At 37.4% G+C, this 19817-nt stretch overlaps 1 protein-coding gene across 4 annotated transcripts in view; it reads left to right on the top strand.

The window, feature by feature from the left end:
* LOC128221041 (UPF0394 inner membrane protein YeeE-like) overlaps positions 1–19817 on the top strand; it is a 57553-nt gene that overhangs the window by 17030 nt on the left and 20706 nt on the right. For all 4 annotated transcript variants that reach the window (XM_052929448.1, XM_052929447.1, XM_052929445.1 and 1 more), the window contains one exon: positions 12882–13212. In XM_052929448.1, the coding sequence (XP_052785408.1) occupies positions 12882–13212 (331 nt within the window). The remainder of the gene's footprint in view (positions 1–12881; positions 13213–19817) is intronic.

Genomic DNA, 19817 nt, shown 5'->3' with positions numbered 1-19817 from the left:
ACACACCAAAAAACACATTTTTTTTGTAAACGTTTTAAGAAAAACTACGAAAAGAATTGTCTTTTTCCGCAAAATTTAGGTTTTGATGCAAACAGATAGATAAAAGTACTTTTTTGCATTTTGGAAAAAAGCGTTGCGGTAAATCCGACGAACAATTATTTAATTTCTTGAAGCCGTAATGTATCATTTCTATTTCGCAAAACATAGAGCAACTAATTAACTAGGGACAATATATCATTAGCTTTCATATGTTTGTTATTTGTTTGGAGTTCTTTGATTAAAAAAAAAATCCGGTTTTATTGCATGAATCCATGATAAAACGAGTATCATGTGGACATATGAATTATATATTATATACCCGTCCAATGGAAAATGCGTGGTTTACAAGAGAAAAATAACAGAATGTTCAATCGGTTAATTATTATGATAAAATGAAAAAAAAAATCTAAAATGTTCAGAAAGGATTTTTATTTTTACAAAAATGACGTTGAAAATGAAAAATAACAGAGTCAAATTATTGTTACAATGAGTGTTAGCTATAGGAACGCAGTAGTTCTTAATAACTTAAAGGAGGCCGAAAGTGGGGCCCTTCCACAATAAAAAAATCGCTTTCCTCACAAAAGTACTAAAACATTCACAAAATAGAAAACAAATACATTTAATTCATGTTGCTTCATTGCACTGATTATGCCACACCAAATTGATACGTTGTTGCATAGTTTTTCCGCACCTATTTTTCTTTGAAAGAATGTAAAAAAATAAATATTTTTGTTGTTTATGCGACCGCAGCTATATCTTCGCTACGAAACAGATTTCTTTTGTGGTATCTAGTTGTTTTAAATGCTGCAATTAAATCGATTAGAATTTCCTACGCAGTGAGTTTGTAATTTTTATAGTATTGTTTTGTATTGTATTGTTCAAGGAAATTACTGATGCGTGAAGTTGAAACCGGTTTAGCTGTGTAAATTATTACAATCAGCTTAAAAGCTGCACTCTCACAGATTAACCATTTTTACAACTTTTTTTTTATTTTTTGTCTAGGAAAGAGCAATTGTTTGCGTACATATCTGCAAACCAGTGATATAAGATTGCTGACAAAAGATCAGATCGCAGATTTTCATATTTCCGTTTGAAAATTAATGTTTTGTGGCTTAAACTAACGGTTTAAGAAAAATGCATAAAACATCAATTTTTGAAATTTAATATAAAAATCTGCGATCTATTTTTTGTCAGCAGTCTTATATATCTGGTTTCCATGGATTTTCGCAAAAAATGGCTCGTTTCAAGACAAAAAAATAAAAGGTTGTCAAAACGTTCAATCTGTGGGAGTGCAGCTTTAATCTGTAATATTTCTTTGAAATAAAAGATAATGCAACCTATTTGATTTTCTTTCATTAATTTAATTTTCAATATTCAGCAAATTTTGTCAAGATGATAAAACTATAAGTTACCGGTTATCCAAACTTTTTTGAGTAGTTTTTGTTGAACAGGGTTTTATCTGATTATTGTCATGATAAACTCATGAAGAATACGATCTGATGACCTCGATAAGGCCAAACAAAACGTTCTTTGTTTTCACTTACATCTCCAAAAAATAGGGTAGGTAGGTAGGCATATTTTTATATTTTTATGCCCCCCTTCGAAGAAGAGGGGTATATTGCTTTGCACAGGCATGTCGGTATGTCGGTCGGTCGGTCGGTCGGTCAGTCCGTCGGTAGACCAAAGCTTGTCCGAGTGATAACTCTACAATTCCTGGACGTATGGTCATCAAACTTCACATGAAGGTTGGGCCTGACCAGTAGATGACCCCTATTGATTTTGGGGGTCATCGGGTCAAAGGTCAAGGTCACAGTGACCTTTAATGGTAAAATAATTTTAAAGCTTGTCCGAGTGATAACTCAACAATGCCTGCACCCATGGCACTCAAACTTGACATGGAGGTTGGGCCTGACCAGTAGATGACCCCTATTGTTTTTGGGGGTCACCAGGTCAAAGGTCAAGGTCACAGTGAACTTGAATGGTAAAAGGTTGTCCGAGTGATAACGTGACAATGCCTGCACCCATGGCCCTCAAACTTGACTTGGAGGTTGGGCCTGACCAGTAGATGACCCCTATTGTTTTGGGGGGTCATTGGGCCAAAGGTCAAGGTCAGAGTGACCTTGAATGGTAAAAAGTTGTCCGATTGATAACTCAACAATGCCTGCCCCCATGGCCCTCAAACTTGACTTGGAGAATTGGCCTGACCAGGAGATGACCCCTATGGTTTTTGGGGGTCATCTGGCCAAAGGTCAAGGTCACAGTGACCTGGAATGGTAAAAGGTTGTCCGAGTGATAACTCGACAATGCCTGCACCCATGGCCGTCAAACTTGACTTGGAGGTTGGGCCTGGCCAGAAGATGGTCCCTATTGATTTAAGGGGTCATTGGGCCAAAGGTCAAGGTCACAGTGACCTGGAATGGTAAAAGGTTATCCGAGTGATAACTTGACAATGGCTGCACCCATGGCCCTCAAACTTGATTTGGAGGTTGAGCCTGGCCAGAAGATTGTCCCTATTAATTTTAGGGGTCATTGGGCCAAAGGTTAAGGTCACAGTGACCTTGAATGATAAAAGGTTGTCCAAGTGATAACTCAACAATGCCTGCACCCATGGACCTCAAACTGGACATGGAGGTTGGGCCTGACCAGTAGATGACCCCTATTGATTTAAGGGGTCAAAGGTCAAGGTCACAGTGACCTTGAAAGCAAACTCGACAATTCTTGGACCTATGGTCATTAAACTTGACATGAAGGTTGGGCCTGCCAAGTAGATGACCCCTATCGACTTTGGGGGTCATCAGGCCAAGGTCAATGTCACAGTAACCTTTAATGCAAAAAAGTTAACAAATCTTCCCCCAATGATATCTCGACAATGCCTGAACCTATGATCATTAAACTTGACATGGATGTTAAGCCTGACCAGTAGATCACCATTATTGATTTTAGGATTCATAGAGCCAAAGGTCAAGGTCACAGTGATCTTGAATGGTAAAAGGTTGTCCGAGTGATAACTCAACAATGCCTGAACCCATGGCCTCCAAACTTGACTTGGAGTTGCATCTGACTTGTAGATGACCCCTTATGATTTAAGGGGTCATCGGGTCAAAGGTCAAGGTCACAGTGACCTTGAACGAAAAAAACTTGTCTTTTGATAACTTGACAATGCCTGCACCCATGGCCCTCAAACTTGACATTTAGGTTTCTGGTGACCAGCTAATGACTCGTGATTTTGAGTTCATAGAGTCAAAGGTCATGACGGTCATAACACACTTTATCCTCACACTTTAATGGTCATAATCTTAAAACAGCAACAAATCTGCTGTCATTTCGGTCCATGCATATTTCATTCAATTGTCCATATAATCCTGACAACATGGCGCTCAGGGGAGGCATAATGTTTGACAAACATCTCTTGTTTTTATTTATTTTTTATTTTTTTGAGAACCGGGATTCTGTACAAATCGTCCTTTATCAGGGAATATTTCTTTTGTAGAAAGTTATAAAGATAAAATGGTCAAATGTTATCATGTTTATTCCAAAAATGCACATTTTTAGGAAATTACGAAAAAAATCACCCTTCTGCACATTAAAATGTAGGATAAGAATGAAAAAAATGAAGTCGGTCGGGTTAGTGGAAACACATTTTTACGCCTTATTAAGAAGCCAGCCTTAACACTACAGGAATGTGTGTCATGGTTTGGTCTGAAGTGAAGATTTAAGTACATTTTTAACAAAAATACGGACGAAAGAACAAAACGGATAAATATCTGGTCACAAATAGCGATCATTTCATGAGGTACACTGGTTCGGACAGGTTGAATTAATTGCTAGATTTCCATCCATTTTTTTAAATGAGGGTCGGTTTGTTTTTGTGGGCTATTTTTTATTTTTTATTTATTTATTTTTTTTTTTTTTTTTTTGGGGGGGGGGGGGCATTTTTATATAATTTCTATCTTCTGTTTCACTGTTGAATATGTGTTCATGGTCTTTCTTATTGCATAAGGAACGATATATACATTGGTGTGGACGAATCACGAATACGAAAAATGATCCTTTTTGACATTAAAATGTTATATATCGAAAACGTAGGCATGAATAAACGCCGTATCCGGACAGTACCGGTCCGATACGCATATACAGACCCCAGTTTAACAGTTTTATTTCAGTCAATACATTTAAGGGGCGGTGGAATAAATGAGGGGGCGGGCGAGGATGAAAATCTAGCAATTGATTGAAGTCGCCTTAAATACGTAAGTCTACTTTGACATCGGTTTTCTTTTCCGATATTATTTTGGAGGAATGAATCAACTCATTGGCGGATATAAAACTCATAATATACTATAATATTCACTTTTGGTAGGCCTCAAAAAATACATTTGGTTCGGGTTACCTGACCCTACCTACGAAACATACGCCGACCCTACCATTTCTCAAGCCAGTTGTTATTAAAACAAATAAATAAATAAAAAAAAACATTTTTTTTCTTTTTTTTTAAGTGTGTGTTTCAATATGTAGTTTAAAACCTTGAAAGCTTTGAACAGAAGATAACTTTAACAGCATTCTGTGATGAAAATAACGTTTTTGCAACTTAGCCTAATAAAAAATAAATAAAAAAGCCTACCTACCCTACCTGTTTTTGAAAAGGATGTAACCCTAACCAAACCATTTTTTTTGCCTAAGCACGTCATACCATTGCCTTCGTAGTTTTATTCAAACAAAAATAAATCATATATGATAGAAATGATATAGCAGAATAAATGCATAAGTAACAACTTGCATGTCATTTTAATAATTAAAATAAGTGTCTTAATACAGTTTCAAATTATGCTATATTGATTCAGGTATGTAAAATATTTCAAATCATTTCCTATCAGCGGTGTAATTAATTATTATGAATATAAATGAATATGGCATCTTAAGATCTGTTATTTTTATCTTAAAAATTATATTTATCCTTTTTGTGTGCGTACTCAAAACAAATGAGTAAATACCAAGTATTGGAACAATTTTATTGTACGATGCATTTTTTTACGAAGGCTCGATTCATTTGTTTTCTAAAAAAAAACCTGGAACTAAAAAGTATTTAGTATTGGACCTTAAGGAATCATTGAAAATCCTCCCGAAAGGGGAATGTTTAGCCCATAATACGCAGGAAGCATAGATCCAATTTCTTGTTCACAGTAACCAATGCTTTAAAACCTACTTCTTGTTCGTAGTGAACAGTTGTCGAAGCCAATTTCTTTCCAAGAAATCAATGTTATAATCCCCATGTCTTGTTTACAGTAAGCAAATTTGTAGGTCCAATGTCCAGTCATCAATTAGCAATTTTAAAAGCCAAATGTCCCGTCCACAGTAAGCAATGTTATAAGCCGAATGTCCCGTCCTCAGTGAGCAATATTATAAGCCGAATGTCCCGTCCACAGTAAGCATTATTATAAGCCGAATGTCCAGTCCTCAGTGAGCAATGTTATAAGCCGAATGTCCAGTCCTCAGTGAGCAATGTTATAAGCCGAATGTCCAGTCCACAATAAGCAATGTTATAAGCCAAATGTCCAGTCCACAGTGAGCAATGTTATAAGCCGAATGTTCAGTCCACAGTGAGCAATGTTATAAACCGAATGTTCAGTCCTCAGTGAGCAATGTTATAAGCCAATTGTCTAGTCCACAGTAAGCAATGTTATAAGCCGAATGTCCAGTCCAGAGTAAGCAATGAAATAAGCCGAATGCCCAGTCCTCAGAAAGCAATGTTATAAGCGAATGTCCAGTCCTCAGTAAGCAATGTTATCAGCCGAATGTCCAGTCCTCAGTTAGCAATGTTATAAGCCGAATTTCCAGTCCACAGTAAGCAATGTTATAAGCCGAATGTCCAGTCAACAGTAAGCAATGTTATAGGCCGAATGTCCAGTACAGAGTTAGCAATGTTATAAGCCGAATGTTCAGTACACAATGAGCAATGTTATAAGCCGAATTTCCAGTTCACAATAAGGAATGTTATAAGCCGAATGTCCATTCCACAGTAGGCAATGTTATAAGCCGAATGTTCGGTCTTCAGTAATTTCCAGTCCACAGGGAGCAATCCTATAAGCCGAATGTCCAGTCCACAGTAGGCAATGCTATAAGCCGAATGACCAGTCTACAGTAATGTCCAGTCCACAGTAAACAATGTTATAAAGCCGAATGTCCAGTTCACAAAAAGCAATGTTATAAACCTAATGTCCAATTGACAATAAGCAATGTTATAAGCCGAATGTCCAGTCCACTGTAAGTAATGTTATAAGCCGAATGTCCAGTTCACAGTAAGCATTGTTATAAGCCGAATGGCCCGTCCACAGTAAGCAATGTTATAAGCGGAATGTCCAGTCCACTGTAAGCAATGTTATAAGCCGAATGTCCAGTCCTAAGTAAGCAATGCTATAAGCCGAATTTCCAGTTCACAATTAGCAATGTTTTAAGCGGAATGTCAAGTCCATAGTAAGCAATGTTTTAAGCCAAATATCCAGTTCACAATGAGGAATGTTATAAGCCATTTGTCCAGTCCACAGTAAGCAATGTTATAAGCCGAATGTCCCGCGAACAGTAAGCAATGTTATAAACCGAAGGTCCACTTCACATTATGCAATGTTATAAGCCGAATGTCCAGTCCACAGTAAGCAATGTTATAAGCCGAATGTTCAGTCCACAGTGAGCAATGTTATAAACCGAATGTCCAGTCCTCAGTAAGCAATGTTATCAGCCGAATGTCCAGTCCTCAGTTAGCAATGTTATAAGCCGAATTTCCAGTCCACAGTAAGCAATGTCCAGTACACAGTTAGCAATGTTATAAGCCGAATGTTCAGTACACAATGAGCAATGTTATAAGCCGAATGTCCAGTTCACAATAAGGAATGTTATAAGCCGAATGTCCATTCCACAGTAGGCAATGTTATAAGCCGAATGTTCGGTCTTCAGTAATTTCCAGTCCACAGGGAGCAATCCTATAAGCCGAATGTCCAGTCCACAGTAGGCAATGCTATAAGCCGAATGACCAGTCTACAGTAATGTCCAGTCCACAGTAAACAATGTTATAAAGCCGAATGTCCAGTTCACAAAAAGCAATGTTATAAACCTAATGTCCAATTGACAATAAGCAATGTTATAAGCCGAATGTCCAGTCCACTGTAAGTAATGTTATAAGCCGAATGTCCAGTTCACAGTAAGCATTGTTATAAGCCGAATGGCCCGTCCACAGTAAGCAATGTTATAAGCGGAATGTCCAGTCCACTGTAAGCAATGTTATAAGCCGAATGTCCAGTCCTAAGTAAGCAATGCTATAAGCCGAATTTCCAGTTCACAATTAGCAATGTTTTAAGCGGAATGTCAAGTCCATAGTAAGCAATGTTTTAAGCCAAATATCCAGTTCACAATGAGGAATGTTATAAGCCATTTGTCCAGTCCACAGTAAGCAATGTTATAAGCCGAATGTCCCGCGAACAGTAAGCAATGTTATAAACCGAAGGTCCACTTCACATTATGCAATGTTATAAGCCGAATGTCCAGTCCACAGTAAGCAATGTTATAAGCCGAATGTTCAGTCCACAGTGAGCAATGTTATAAACCGAATGTCCAGTCCTCAGTGAGCAATGTTATAAGCCGAATGTCCAGTCCTCAGTAAGCAATGTTATAAGCCGAATGTCCAGTCCTCAGTAAGCAATGTTATAAGCCGAATTTCCAGTCCACAGTAAGAAATGTTATAAGCTAAATGTCCAGTCAACAGTAGGCAATGTTATAGGCGGAATGTCCAGTACACAGTGAGCAATGTAATAAGCCGAATGTTCAGTCCACAGTGAGCAATGTTATAAACTGAATGTCCAGTCCACAGTAAGTAATGTTATAAGCCGAATGTCCAGTTCACAGTAAGCATTGTTATAAGCCGAATGTCCCGTCCACAGTAAGCAATGTTATAAGCCGAATGTCCAGTCCACAGTAAGCAATGTTATAAGCCGAATGTCCAGTCCTAAGTAAGCAATGCTATAAGCCGAATTTCCAGTTCACAATTAGCAATGTTTTAAGCCGAATGTCAAATCGACAGTAAGCAATGTTTTAAGCCAAATATCCAGTTCACAATAAGGAATGTTATAAGCCATTTGTCCAGTCCACAGTAAGCAATGTTATAAGCAGAATGTCCCGCCAACAGTAAGCAATAATATAAACCGAATGTCCACTTCACATTATGCAATGTTATAAGCCGAATGTCCAGTCCACCTAAGCAAAGTTATAAGCCGAATGTTCAGTCCACAGTAAGCAATGTTATAAGCCGACTGTCCAGTCCTAAGTAAGCAATGCTATAAGCCGAATTTCCAGTTCACAATTAGCAATGTTTTAAGCCAAATATCCAGTTCACAATGAGGAATGTTATAAGCCATTTGTCCAGTCCACATTAAGCAATGTTATAAGCCGAATGTCCCGCCAACAGTAAGCAATGTTATAAACCGAAGGTCCACTTCACATTATGCAATGTTATAAGCCGAATGTCCAGTCCACAGTAAGCAATGTTATAAGCCGAATGTCCAGTCCACAGTAAGCAATGTTATATGCCGAATGTCCAGTCCTAAGTAAGCAATGCTATAAGCCGAATTTCCAGTTCACAATTAGCAATGTTTTAAGCGGAATGTCAAGTCCACAGTAAGCAATGTTTTAAGCCAAATATCCAGTTCACAATAAGGAATGTTATAAGCCATTTGTCCAGTCCACAGTAAGCAATGTTATAAGCCGAATGCCCCGCCAACAGTAAGCAATGTTATAAACCGAAGGTCCACTTCACATTATGCAATGTTATAAGCCGAATGTATAGTCCACAGTAAGCAATGTTATAAGTCGAATGTTCAGTCCACAGTGAGCAATGTTATAAACCGAATATCCAGTCCTCAGTGAGCAATGTTATAAGCCGAATGTCCAGTCCTCAGTAAGCAATGTTATAAGCCGAATGTCCAGTCCTCAGTAAGCAATGTTATAAGCCGAATTTCCAGTCCACAGTAAGAAATGTTATAAGCCAAATGTCCAGTCAACAGTAAGCAATGTTATAGGCCGAATGTCCAGTACACAGTGAGCAATGTTATAAGCCGAATGTTCAGTCCACAGTGAGCAATGTTATAAACCGAATGTCCAGTCCACAGTAAGTAATGTTATAAGCCGAATGTCCAGTTCACAGTAAGCATTGTTATAAGCCGAATGTCCCGTCCACAGTAAGCAATGTTATAAGCCGAATGTCCAGTCCACAGTAAGCAATGTTATAAGCCGAATGTCCAGTCCTAAGTAAGCAATGCTATAAGCCGAATTTCCAGTTCACAATTAGCAATGTTTTAAGCCGAATGTCAAATCGACAGTAAGCAATGTTTTAAGCCAAATATCCAGTTCACAATAAGGAATGTTATAAGCCATTTGTCCAGTCCACAGTAAGCAATGTTGTAAGGAAATTACAAAGTATTTATTTTGCTTCCTGCAGTGTTACAAAAAAAAAAAACTACATGTTATAGTATTATATTTTAAGAGCTCTATTCTGGAATGACAATTCTTCAAAAATGAGTTAATTGCCTTATATAAGCGATTTAGAATTATTTTTATGCCTTCCGTTTATTGCTTATTCAGTCTATTTATATAATTATTAAATATTCTATAAATAAATGTATTATTATAATAACAATGATATACAGTAACGCCATTGGCCATCACAATGAAAGGTGCGAAAATATGGCCATGAATGAACATATTACTGAACGTTGAATACCGGCTGAAAATGATAGATTAACTCTTGTAATATGAAGGGTTCTGAAACAGTGCGGTATACAGTGCGATGATGGAGGCACCACGCCGCCGCATACAGTATGCGGCGCCGCATACAGTATGCGGCAGACATATCACTGCATTTAGGTCGCGTAACGGTGTCCCGAATATAGCATCATTTGAAATACTTAAACACCGTATGCAATTGTTCGTTTATTTATTATTGTCTGTTTTGGGCAAATAATTGATAAAAACATGAAGGTAATAAAATAAAATATAGTGGCCCAGAAACTAAACAATAAATTTGCCTAATGCAGAAAATGCATTATTACAGGAAAACGGAAATGATATTTGTAAAGAAATGTCCTACGTTCATTATGATTGAAAATTAGAAGCCAAAATTGTGAATTTTATTTCACTTCATATCTAGCAGGCTAAATAACATAAATTAGTTGTGTAAAACTCCGACCATTGAGTGAATGCACTGAGTGAGTCGGTAAGCATAGTGAGAACGTGCGTTGTTTTTACGAGATATTTTAATACGGCCATGCTTTTCATCTGACACAAGCGTCAACGTAAATAAGCAATTGCTCTTCATTCGGTGCACAAGGTCGTTTCTAAAAAATATCGTTTTAACATAAAGAAAAATGGTTATACTCACCAAATCTAGGACGTTTTTTTCACCCAAAACAATGAACCAGGAAACCTGAACGCACCTGACATTACTGCCCTTCAATATGGTTTTAAAACATAACTTATTTTATAACACGTTAACTTAAACGCCTTTTGTAACGTATACACAATTTATAATTATATATTGATATTACTATTCGATAATGAAGCGGATGTCACTTATATGAAATATAATAATTATGTTATAAATGATGAACATCATTGTTACCATTACATATCATTAAAATTTAGTAGTAGTAGTAGTGGTTGTGGTGGTGGTGGTGGTGGTGGTGGTGGTAGCAGCAGCAGCAGCAGCTGCAGTAGTAGTAGTAGTAGTAGTGGTTGTGGTGGTGGTGGTAGTAGCAGCAGCAGCAGCAGTAGTAGTAGTAATAGTGGTGGTAGTAGAAGTAGTAGTAGTAGTAGTAGTAGTAGTAGTAGTAGCAGCAGTAGCAGTAGCAGCAGTAGTAGAAGTAACAGTTGTTGTAGCAGAGGTAGCAGTATCTGTAGCAGCAGCAACTCCAGCATCAACAACAGCAGCAGCAGCCGAAGAGAAGCAACAACTGCACCAGAAGCATTAGAGGTAGCAGAAGCAGAAGTAGCAACAGCAGTAGTAGCAGTTGAAGCAGCAGCAGCAGTTTTTGTAGTAGTAAAAGTAGTAGCAGCAGCAGCAGCAGCAGTATTAGTAGCAGTAGTAGTAGCAGTAGTAGCAGTAGTAGTAGTAGTAGCGATAGCAAGTTATGGTTTGACGAAACAGCTATTTATGAGCAATAGGCTACTTAAAGATGTCCTCTACAATTAAGCCTTTTTTCTATTCACCCTGTGTGTGTTGTGTTCTGAACAATCATTTGTAATATTTCAAATTGTTAAACTTGAGTTTGTCATAAAGATGACAATAGGTATGACCTTGTACTCGCTGAAATCATATTTACAGTATTTGAATTCTCACTGCAGCTGTATGTCGGTTTATGAAATGGTTGCTGAAGCGATAAGCGAACGCCAAATATTAAGGTTCTAAAATTACATTTTTGCGTATGTACGTGACTTAATGGAGTAATGAAATGCCGCTGAATCATTGTCGAAATCTTCAAACAAAAATTATCTGACTTTCATCATTCATAGTTGTTATGATGGACTGAAATTGCTGAATGAATCGGCAGTTTTCGGGCGACTGCTGTAAATTAAAAGGTGTTTCTTAGCCCGTAACAACAGTAACTGAAGTCATCCGAATGATGCCAACCGAGTCAGTTATTATGATAATAATGATCGCTTAATAATATAGAGATTTAACATTAAGATGTTTTTTTACCTTTTCAAATAGTAAACCGTATCATTTCAACAATATGAAGTTTACATAAGAACATATTTACATACAGGAGAACTTAAGCACGTTCCTTCAGCTGTCAAACTTCGTTGGGTCGAACTCGCTTAGCTCGAATTCCTCGTTGGCTCGAATTAAATGGAATAAACCGATTTATTTATACTTATGGTAAGATTTACCGCTTAGCTCGAACATTTCGAAGCTCGAGGTATTTTCGCCGGTCCCTGGAAGTTCGAGCCAACGATGTACTTTCGTTTCAAAGTCAAGTTCACATCTGGGAGTCACATTAGGGGTAAACGTTCAGCTGGCCATGATCATTTAAAACAAATGGTATTCAAATTAACTTGGCCCTTTTTAAAAATGCCTTCATGGTATTTTTTGTTGGTAGTCTATATCGTTGAAATGTGTCAGCTTCATCACTTTCAGATGCAATGCAGCAGTCAATATTACCCCCTCCCCCCCCCCACCCAGGTCTGGGGGTATACCGGGAAAATGGGCCGTATTTTTACCTTCCAGGTGGCCCGCAGTGCCGGGTGAATGCTGTGGTTTTGCTTCCGCGCCTGGGCCTTATCTAGGGTCACTGGGGTGCGGGGGCATTTGACGGGGATTTTACCAGCACTTCGTCCCCGCAGGTTGGGATTTTTCCCGGGCTTGGCTGGACCGAAAGTCAAAGAACGCTATTCCCCGGACTTGGGGAGGGGGGGGGGGTGCGTGTTTACAAATGATTGGTGCATTACGCAACTGGGCGGCCAGATTGGATAACATATATTTAGGAAAACTTCTTTTTAATACAGTGACTTAACTTTTAAAAGACTGAATTTTGTTACATTTAAAATAGTGTAGAAAAAAGTTTTATATTTTCACAAGTCTTCACTTGAAGCAAAATGTTGCCTTCATAAGTAGCATTTATGACGTAGTTAATCCCGTGATGAATTACGTCATAAATGTTACGTCACAAGGCAACACACTGTGTAAAGGTAAAGCTCTTTGATTATTGAACCACTACAACATATATACATGTAATCTTCTTGAATAAGAATTTTTCTTTAATCAATATTTATATTTGATATTTATTGTTGTCTCTTTCTAATTTCAGATGAATGTCCGCTTACGTAAAGATAATATCCGAACTGATACACAATCGAAAATGGCTGATACTTACATAAACGGGAACAAAGTCAGTGATATAAACAACCCACAATTTGTGACGTCAGAGAAAGACAAAAGTGTGAGGTCACTTCCGAATGGGACGAAACTTGATAAATCTCCGTCAATTGCATCCGATGATAGCTGTGTTAAATTAACGGACAAGGAATCTGGACAACAGTCATGTTGCAATGATAAAAGTACGGCTTGCATTGCCGTAAAGCTGGTAATTTGCTTCGTGTGTGGAATTCTGTTCGGAATTATGTTCGTTAAAGGAAGAGGTAAGTCGCCTAGTTTTATTTTTGACTTCGGTAATTTCCGTATTCTGTACGGAACTGTACGACTGTTGACGGAATTATGTTCAAAGAAAGGGGGAGGTGGGGCGTTTGCCGCCTACATGTATTTTTCTAACATTGGTCATTTCCGTATTGATGTACGCAACTGTACGGAAGTTAAAAGTTAATGGCATTTTAAAAGTTCGTAAAAGGGAGAGGTATGTTGCCCAGTTTTATTTCTGACTTCGGCAATTCCCGTATTGATATACGGAAATATACGAAAATATGATCGAACGAACACGATGACACATTTACTGATTATAGTTTCCTTTACTGGTAAGCATGTGACGTATGACATTGAAACGTTTTGAAAACATATACATGTCAAGAATGGTTTCAGTGCCGAATATAGCTGTGGGCACAAGGGCCCGTGCCCCCCCCCCCAAGTTGGCCGACAACTGAACCTTAAAACAACTCGAACCTTTAACTGATACCTTAACAATAAAAACGCAGGTATATTTACATAATAGTTTTCCATAAGATGTATAAACGTATTCTTGAATGAATGGTTGATATGCATCGACGATGTTATAAGTGCCATTTTTGACGGTTGTGCCCCCCCCCCCCCCCCACCACCAGAGTTAAGAATTCCTGGACTCGCCACTGCGTTGGAACTATGAATGTCAAAACTAGCAATTATTACTATACAAACACTTGTTTTTAAAACGTATGCAAACCGGATACAAATTATTTGAAATTAGAAAAATCGCCTCACTGGAGTGAGCATAATTACATTTTTAAAATTTCTTTCACTAATTACGTATTGAACAGCCTATTTTCTCACGGTTCTACTTTTATTGTATTCATCGATAATTGCTTTCTTACCTTTTCCCCGAAAAAAACATAAATGAGATTATTGATGTATATGTTCATTAAAGTAGTTAAAAAAGTGTTTTTGTGGATGTGGACCATTTAACATACCATTAATATAGTTTACTGTTCTTGACCGTATTTTACTTCATTTACGTTACTTTACTTTTCAATTTTCTTTGTAATTTACTTAAACTCCACTCCACTCCACTCCGCTTAGCTCGGCCCGCCCCGCCCCGCTCCGCCCCGCCCCACCCCACCACACCACACCCCTCCCCACCCCACTTTAGGTATTAGTATCTTGGATAAGTTGTTCACAAATTAACTTGACTCTAGCTTGCACAGTCATTAAAATGATATCACTGGATAAAAGAAATTATTGGATGAATATTGACCAATCAATAAACATTTAACAAAACTTTAACTTCAATTGATTGCAGACGCATAAGTTTCAAACTCGGCACCTGTCGTCTGGGCAAAAACGAACGCATTAAAATGTGTGACATTAACCCTTTGCATGCTGGGTAAATTGTCGTCTGCTCAAAAATGTCGTCTGGTTTATTCTAAATTTCTTTCAATTTACTTAAAACTTTGGGCATATATTGACTGATTGGCAAACAGCTTGCAAAGCCTTTAAAATTGCCATCAGCAGCCAAAGGGTTAAAACTTTAATATGTAGTTGTATATCGACCATAGTCCCTTGTAATTAGGTACGCCTTTAATATTTTAAGTTGTATTATATCGACCAAAGACCCTTGACTTTTGGAACGCCTTTAATATTTTAAATTGTAGTAAATCGATCACAAACCCTTGACCTTTTTATTACACACCGCTGTAACCACACACAATTATCATTCATTACTGGCCTATAAAATTACAAAGCTGAAATCATGACAAAGCAAATGTTCGCGCCAACTTGTTCAGTGTATTGTTTATCTAGTTAGATAAATGTGAACAGCGGAGAATGGCGAAGAGAGATACAGTATCCAATAACTGATTGTTTAAACGTTGAAAATCTTGTGGCTGGTTTATTGATTATATTTGTATGATAAATGCATTGTTTACGTTCTTGTGACATTGATAAAGCTGCTGGTGTTTACTTTAAAAATCTTCGCTAAAAATCTTACTGGGTTCGTATAGGACTCTAGCAGCAGCAACAGCAACAGTAGCAAAAGTGACAACTGCAACGAAAATAACTATAGAAATGCGATGCTTTACCACCACCATCAACACCACCACCTCCACCACCACCACCATCATCATCATCATCATCATCATCATCATCATCATCATCATCATCATCATCATCATCATCATCATCATCACCACCACCACCACCACTATCATCATCATCATCATAATCATCATCACCACCACCACCACCATCATCATCATTCTCATCGTCATCATCATTATCATCATCATCAGCAGCAGCAGCAGCAGCAGCAGCAGCATCAGCAGCAGCAGCAGCAGCAGCAGCAGCAGCAGCATCATCATTAATAATCAATCATCAATCATCATTCAACTGTGATTGACCCTAGATACTCACTTGATGTAAATGTTATTTCTTATAAGTGTCTCTATGAATTAATTCATGAACGTGGTCTAGCACCAAGGACTGACCTTATTCGTTCATCTCGCTTCAGTAACGGAATTGTCAGACTATTGTAGCCTGCTTTCCGACAGACCCTAATTTTTGCACTGACCCTATATTTTATTTGCACCGAATGTTTCCATCCCCTTATTTTTCTCTTCTTTTTTAGATAAATTTCTTGCTACGGAAAGACGCATTTATGGAGTTTTTTTTATTGAGCGCTCTAATTTAAACGTTTGAGCAGACAAAAATGCCACCAGTTTCATTGTGAACGCAGATTCACTTACAAACAGTTTCCGACCTTTCTGATCTACCTAATTGTTTTTGCAGACTAAGCATAACAAAACTTTTTTGAGCTGTGCCATTGTCAGCAAATCCAGAACACACACTAAAATACAATAGAGAAGACTGTTGTATGCAAAAAGACGTGATTCAATGTGCTTGTATGACCTTGGATCAATTAATATGGTGTAATCTGATCAAGATTTTGGAGTGGGAAGCGTATAGCTAAAAGACACAAGAATGATTATTATTCTTATTCTGAACACAGATTGACATTTTACCTATAAGATATAGCAATTGATAACTGGTAATTAAGCCTCTTTGAAACCACGCTACGTATTTAAAGATGCACTCTCGCAGATTGAAGGTTTTGACAACTTTTTTATTTTTTGTCTTGGAATGAGTCAATTTTGGCAAAGTTCAATGGAAACCAGTTATTTAAAACTGCCGAGAAAAAATAGATCGCAGAGTTTTATATTTAAGTTCAAAAAGTGTTGTTTAATGCATTTTCCTAAACCGTTAGTAACGCTTTAAGCCATAAAACATTAATTTTCGAACGGAAATATGAAAATCTGCGATCTGATATTTTGTCAGCAATCTTATATCACTGGTTTGCAGTTATTTACGCAAAAAATAGCTGTTTCAAAGACAAAAAATCAAAAAGGTTTAAAATGGCCAATCTGTGAGAGTGCAGCTTTAAGCCTCAATCTTTGTAACCACTCTATTTAAACTAGGGAGACCACGCCGTTTGAACATAGGAGAATGTGTCTGGGTCTCGATTCAATAAGGTAAAACCTTACGATGTTTAAAGCAGCACTCTCACCGATTGTCTGTTTTGACGACTTGTTTTGTACTGTTTTTCTGTCTTGCGATGAGCCAATTTTCGCGTAAACATCTGAAAACCGTTGATGTAAGACTGCTGACAAAAGTTTAGATCTCAGTGTTTTTTTTCTTATTTATGTTCGAAAATAAATGATTAATGGCTAAAAGCGTTACTAACGCTTATGAGAAATGCATAAAACAGCCAGTTTTGATCATAAATAGGAAATCCTGCGATCTGAATTTGTTGTCTTATATCACTGGATTCCTTGCATTATAACAAAAATGGCTCGTTCCAAGACAAAAAAATAAAAGAAAGGTGTCGAAACGTTCAATCTGTGAGAATGTAGCTTTAAAGCTGCACTCTCACAGATTTACTGTTTTTACAACTTTTTTGTCTTGGAAAGAGCAAACTTTTGCATAAATATCTGCAAACCAATGATAAAAGGTTGCTGACAAAAAATCAGATCGTAGATTTTCATATTTCTGTTCTAAAATTAATGTTTTAGGCTTAAACCGTTACTAACGGTTTAAGAAAAATGCATTAAACATCAGTTTTTGAACTTATATATATATATAAATATCTGCGATTTTATTTTTTGTCAGCATTCTCATATAACTGGTTTCCATGGATTATCGCAAAAATTGGCTCGTTCCAAGACAAAAAATAAAAAAGTTGTCAAAACGTTCAATCTGTGAGAGTGCAGATTTAAGACCTCTCGGGGACACCTAGAATCTATGCGGTTATTGTCCTTACCATATTTTTATTGAAACGAGGATGCGCCAGAATATTTGCGATCTTAAGCCGTACGATCTTTATTAAAAGACTTTGAGGTAAATGCCTAATCTTTGGAAACTACGATCGAACTTACACGTCTGAACATTGTAATCTGCGCCCGGACGTTTTAACACACAGTAAACATCTGAATTCTGAAAGTTAGTTTAAACGTTCATTATTTTACAACGATTGTGATGAAAGTTTAGATAGCTTAAACTAAGTCACTCTCGTTGGCAATATGTTGCGCGAGAGTGTGGTCTTGTGGTGTGGGAGGAACCGGAGAAAACCCACTTGTCCGGCTTGGTGACCACATACCATACTCACATGCGCGCAGATCAGGCGATCAAACCAGGTCGTGTGAATTGGTGCGCAAACCTCTATGCAACCAAGAATTCGGAGAGTTGCCGTTGGATCTTCAGAAAAAAAGGCCCGAACTTTGGAACATACGCCTGAAATTTTGAAAAAATACGCATGAACTTTGCAAAATACGCGAGAAGTTTGGAAAAGACACATGTTCTTTGGAAAATACACATGAAATTTGGAAAATACGCGAGAACTTTGGAAAATACGCATGAAATTTGGAAAATTACAATACGCATGAAAGTTGGAAAATGCGCCTCATCTTTGAAAACGTCGGAACGATTGAAAGTTCGCCAGAAAATTATAAAATACGCCCGGACTTTGGTAAATGCACGTGGAGTTGGGAATTACGCCTTCACTATCCCATGCTTCCGAAAAAAGGCCTGTAGTACTACGTAAACTACCCCCTGCTTTGAAAAAATACGCCTTAGTTTGCGAATCTTTAGAAATGCTCAGGAACATTAGTAAAAGCGCGTTTCATCCCGTTATTATGACGTCATGGCATTTCGTCATCAGTAAGATCACGTCATGTATGTTGCTAATGCGTCCACTTAGTCAACCGGACGTTTATTTTTAAACAACTTCAACATATGGCCAGGGAACGTTAGTAACGCTTTTAAAAATTAGCAAATGGTATTTAAAAAATTGCAATATTTCCGTTTAAAAACACTAATGAAGAGTATCTTACTGCGATATCAAACTGCATACCTTTTAGCTTGGCGTGGGGGGATAACATCTTTATGAATATGTATATTAACCTATATAAATTAATTGTCTTTTGAACGAGCGGCTTGATGGCACGCAGTGCTCTTCAAAAGAGATACATATATTCCTGGTCTAAGACTGAGAATATATATTGGTGCTCACCTGGATGTATGAAGTATCGGGAGGTTGGAGTTAATGGTGAAATCAGTATTGATTATATAGATGCGACTGAGTCTCATCCTTTGTACGACCTTGGGAATACTACTAGTGTTATTGATTTCATTGATATAGAATCATACATTGTGTGGATTAAGGAATATTTACGACTGCTTGCTTTTATCTTGTGACTGCGAATTTTGTTTGTTTAGGATAAAATCGTAAATTTTCCTGTGTTCGGTATTGAATATTTGGTGGATAATAGCAAATATTTGATTAGAAAACTTAAAGTACAAAAATCTTTTCAGATATATATATGTTTTGAGGTAAAAGTAAAATCAAGTTTCATGAATTATCACATACGCTCAATGACTTTCGTGATGAACTGTTAATAAAGTCGAAACATGTTGTATGAATAGGAGTACTTTGATACTAGCAGACACGATTTTGTAGCTTAACTCCACTCAAAATAAACGAATATATAGCTAAAATTCACTAAAATAACCGCATATACACTCAACCCCACTCAAAATACGCGCATAATTGTATTGATATACTTAAACTCAATCCTATCTGATGCTTATGTAGCTAACCTCAACTTAAAACACACGCGTATGTGGCTAAAGTGAACTTAAAAACAGACGCTTATGTGGCTAAACTCAACTTAAAACACACGCGTATGTGGCTAAAGTGAACTTAAAAACAGACGCTTATGTAGCTAACTTCAACTTAAAACACACGCGTATGTGGCTAAAGTGAACTTAAAAACAGACGCTTATGTGGCTAAACTCAACTTAAATACAGACGCTTATGTGGCTAAACTCAACTTAAAAAACACGCTTATGTGGCTAAACTCAACTTAAAGCACACGCTTATGTGGCTAAACTCAACTTAAAACAGACGCTTATGTGGTTAAACTCAACTTAAAACCCAAGAATACGTAGACGGATTTTTAGTGCACAGTATTGTGTTAAGAAATGTGAATGTTTTTTTAAGAAAAAATAGTTCAAAAAACGGATCAATACCGAAAACAAAACAGTACAGAAG

Source organism: Mya arenaria, chromosome 16 (genome assembly GCF_026914265.1).
Source record: "Mya arenaria isolate MELC-2E11 chromosome 16, ASM2691426v1".
NCBI classification, from domain to species: Eukaryota; Metazoa; Mollusca; class Bivalvia; order Myida; family Myidae; genus Mya; species Mya arenaria.
The sequence above is the reverse complement of the archived record's forward strand: the minus strand, read 5'-3'. Positions and strand labels throughout refer to the sequence as shown.